The sequence below is a fragment of the Austrofundulus limnaeus genome, unplaced genomic scaffold (genome assembly GCF_001266775.1).
Source record: "Austrofundulus limnaeus strain Quisiro unplaced genomic scaffold, Austrofundulus_limnaeus-1.0 Scaffold1250, whole genome shotgun sequence".
In the NCBI taxonomy this organism is placed as follows: domain Eukaryota; kingdom Metazoa; phylum Chordata; class Actinopteri; order Cyprinodontiformes; family Rivulidae; genus Austrofundulus; species Austrofundulus limnaeus.
Window position 1 is genome coordinate 5,229 of NW_013953652.1, and position 3,761 is coordinate 8,989.

The 3,761-nt window shown below is 40.5% G+C and overlaps 1 protein-coding gene across 5 annotated transcripts in view; it reads left to right on the plus strand.

The window, feature by feature from the left end:
- The first annotated feature begins 2,098 nt into the window (after window positions 1-2,098).
- The window catches only part of LOC106534708 (actin binding LIM protein family, member 3), a 48,185-nt gene continuing 46,522 nt past the window's right edge, over window positions 2,099-3,761 (plus strand). For 3 of the 5 annotated variants that reach the window (XM_014031427.1, XM_014031428.1, XM_014031430.1), the window contains exon 1: window positions 2,099-2,601. In XM_014031427.1, the coding sequence (XP_013886881.1) occupies window positions 2,589-2,601 (13 nt within the window). In that variant the 5' untranslated portion in view covers window positions 2,099-2,588. The remainder of the gene's footprint in view (window positions 2,602-3,761) is intronic. The other 2 variants (XM_014031429.1, XM_014031431.1) reach the window with 2 other exon arrangements.

The following is a 3,761-nucleotide window of genomic DNA, read 5'->3' on the forward strand; positions in this document are numbered from 1 at the left end:
CTGCACTTTGGTTCCCAAAGTTGGGCTCGGGACCCAATTATGGGTCATGAAGCACCTTGGATAATCTCCAGAAATCAATTTAAAGGGTAATAAAATAATTGCTGATGTAATATTATCCCTATAATTATTACAAACACAAAATAAGTATGAATAAGTATTTATATTTGTGTGCAAGCTGTTTAGATTGTCAAAAAGCCTGTGTTTTTAGGGTTATTAACGAAGTTTGTGTACTCAGACCAGTAATATTTAGGGTCACAAGTTTTTGCAATGGATATTTTGTGGGTCAGAAGATAAAAAGTTTGGAAACCACTGGGCTAGACCACTCTATGACCTTAATGTGCTTGTTTTTGAGCCACTCCCCTGTTGCTTGGCTGGATGTTTTGGGTCATTGTCGTGCTGGAAGACCCAGCCATTACCCATGGTGGAGGTAAGGAGGTTGTTACTCCATTTTTATTTTTACCTGCTTCTCTTTTCTGGGTTGCAGGGAGATGATGGTGCCTTTCTCCTGGAGCCACTGTACGACAGGTGGGGGATATCCTGCAGGCCTCAAGTCCATCACGAGTACACAATGAGACAAATGAGACAAACAACCCTTCACCTCACAACCTAGCGATCATGCGACCAAAGAATTAAACTGAATCTGATTCTATTTTTTTCATAAGCAATGACTAATGTAATGATGGCATATTTCAGATGTTATGTGTGACATAACAGAGGTTAATTGCAGCACATCTAATCTAATCCACTCAGCAGGATTTTAAGCATCAACAATCCAATTAGCTCGTTTGCTTACGTCTATTGTCCAGAAGAGGGCGGTGTCTGAACAGTTTGAGCAACAAGCCCAGCCCAGCAGAATAAACCTTTTTCACTCCGTTTGAAGCATTTTCAACAGGATTTCGCCTGTAAAATTCAAAATATTCTGCTGAATATCAAGTGACTTTTTTTCTTAAATTAATTGAAATGATTTCAGACGCATTCAAATGTCCTCCAGGCCTCACCTGGTGCTCAGACCGAGTCAAGACTGGAGACTTTTAAACATCCAGTACTTCTTAACGCTGAGCTGGAGATTATTCTGTCCCTCAAAGCTTCTGTAGAAGCTCAGAGTGACGTCTAATAAAACAGAGAGGCGTCAAATCACCGTCAGAGCGCAGGACTCTAAACGGAAACTGTGTGAAAGGATTTCAAAATAAAGTTAAAATTAGCCAAACAAAGACGACGCAAACAATAAAATAATAAAAAGAACATAAAAACGTAACTCTGGTGTAAGCCGTTTAGACCAGAGGTTTCCAAACTTTTTATCTTCTGACCAACAAAATGTTCTTTGCAAAAACTTGTGATTCCAAATATTACCGGTCTGAGTACACAAAATTTGTAAATAACCCTAAGAAACAAAGGCTACACAAATATAAATACTTATTTATACTTATCTTGTGTTTTTGTAATAATTATAGGGAAAATATTACATCACCAATTATTTTATTACCCTTTAAATTGATTTCTGAAGTGCAGTGGTTCCCAAACTTTTCAGCTTTTGACCCACAAAATAACAGCAGCAGAGCCCTGTGACCACAACTATTTTTGGATGATAAACATTTGTATCAGGTCATCTAAACATGGGCGCAGTAACAATATTTATTATTCTTCATGTATACATTTTAGGCAAGGCAAAAATGTAATTAATTTAGAAAATCTTTTCAGGACCCCACTTTGATGTTTCAGGACCCCACTTTGGGTCCCAACCCCAACTTTGGGAACCACTGGTTTAGACTACACATTTAAGTTAAAATTAAACAGAAGCAATAATTCCCATTACAACTTAAATTCACATAAAATCCGGACTAAAATGATCAGACCAAGTTTTGTACGATTGGCCTAATTATAAAGTAGAAAATAATGTACCCATTAAAAATATTTATTTTTATACATTTAACGTCGTGATTTGATTGGATACATTTTACAGACTTGTGTTTTGTCTTTCTTGACAGCTCATATGAGAAAAAAAATTTAGGTTATTTTTTTTTCCTCGCTTAGTTTTATTTTGAAAGCATCCAGCTCCGGCTCTATCCGGTGTCTGTGTTGACAGCGGCGGATGAGAGAGGCGCGCGGGTGGGACACGGCAGGAGCGCGCGGCGGAGCTGAGAGGGGATGAGCCGGGAGCGAAACATTTGAAGGTGGACCCCAAAAGAGCAGCGTCGTTTCATTGTGACTGGGAAGAAAACAAAAACAACAACAAAAGGAAAAAAAAAAATAAAAAAAAATAAAAAAACAAACAGGCGACGTTCACACTGGAAGAACCGGAGCTTTATTTAGGATACAGCAGATAATTATAGGAATTATCCTGTTTTGTCCCTCTCTTTTTTTATATATATTTTTCTATACATTTTTCAGCGTCTTCACATGATTTTGACTGGAACTGACGCGTTCTTGGCGAGACTGAGGAACAAAATTTTGAAGATTTGTATTTTTCTTTTGTTACAGGATATCAGTTTTAAACATTTTGAATCAGGGAACTATAWGCTGAACATTCCCTCGCGCTTTATGGATTAAATTACAGGAGCTTTGTTTTGGATGAGAACACGTTGGGCATCATGAGTTCCAGCGGTGAGTCTTTTATTGAACTGTGCAAGGACAATGTAACCAATGAGAAAAGAGAACATTACCACATAATAATCAACATTTCATCATATTATGTTAGGTGTTTTAAATGACATTGCTCCTCATATTACTGTGTTTCTGTAATTTCCACGTGATGTTATGAATGAATCTCCACACTTGAGGATAAAAGAGCTAAATATACCTAAAGGTCAAAGTTGAGAGTTCATGCAAAGAGGAACATGTTTTTTTTTACTCGTGCTTTGACACTTATTTGTCACAACCTCATGTCCTTCCTCATCCTCTTCAGCACAGCTCCAGTCACACTTTCAGCTGTTGCTTCCTTAGAAAAGCCCACCAGGAGCGGGTGGATTGGGGGGTCTTTGACCTATCTGCTGCTGGATCTCATACAGTGGAGTTATGTGTGATGCCGCCTGTGACGGATAACTCTCCCAGCCTGAGGGGCTACTGTCATCCTTACCCCAGAATGGCCCCGGGGGGGCACGGCTATGATGCTAAGCTGACCTTGTATCAGCTGACTCTGACCCTGATCCTCTGCCTGCTGAATCAGGGCTTCTCTCTTTGGAGCTGAGAACTGTGTGAGCGTGCAGCTATGCTTTGTGCGTGTGAGTTTACAGGTCATCACAGGTGGATGTACAGGTTGTGTTGCAAATATTTTTAGAATTGTCCCCTGTTSGCTTCCAGTGCAGCTGGTAAAAGTGGCCCAYGTGCTCGGAGGACTGATGTTGTCTGGCTCTTCCTGTCCACCCTCCAGTGTTCCTGCATCATTCATAACGTGCCCGTCATCATTGTGTGGCACTACATTATTCATCTTGTAGTCGAAACTCAGCTGAGCCCCGCCGGAGTGCCAGGAAAGGGTGTTGCTGCCTGTCATCTCTGGAACGAATGAGAATAATTCTTTTGTTTAAACCACATGGTGGGGGGGGGGGAGGAGCACAGCAGACAACATGTGGCCAGCTGTCACAGCTTTTTATGATGCATGCACATGTGCACACCAGCACACCCGCAGTCATGGGGAAAGAGAAAAATAGGCGGTAATAAACCCTGGGATTTTATGTATAAGGATGGACTAAATCATCTGGGGTCGGATTTATAAAACTGGCGTACGCACAATTTGAGCCCAGAAACTTGCGTACGCCACTTTTTAC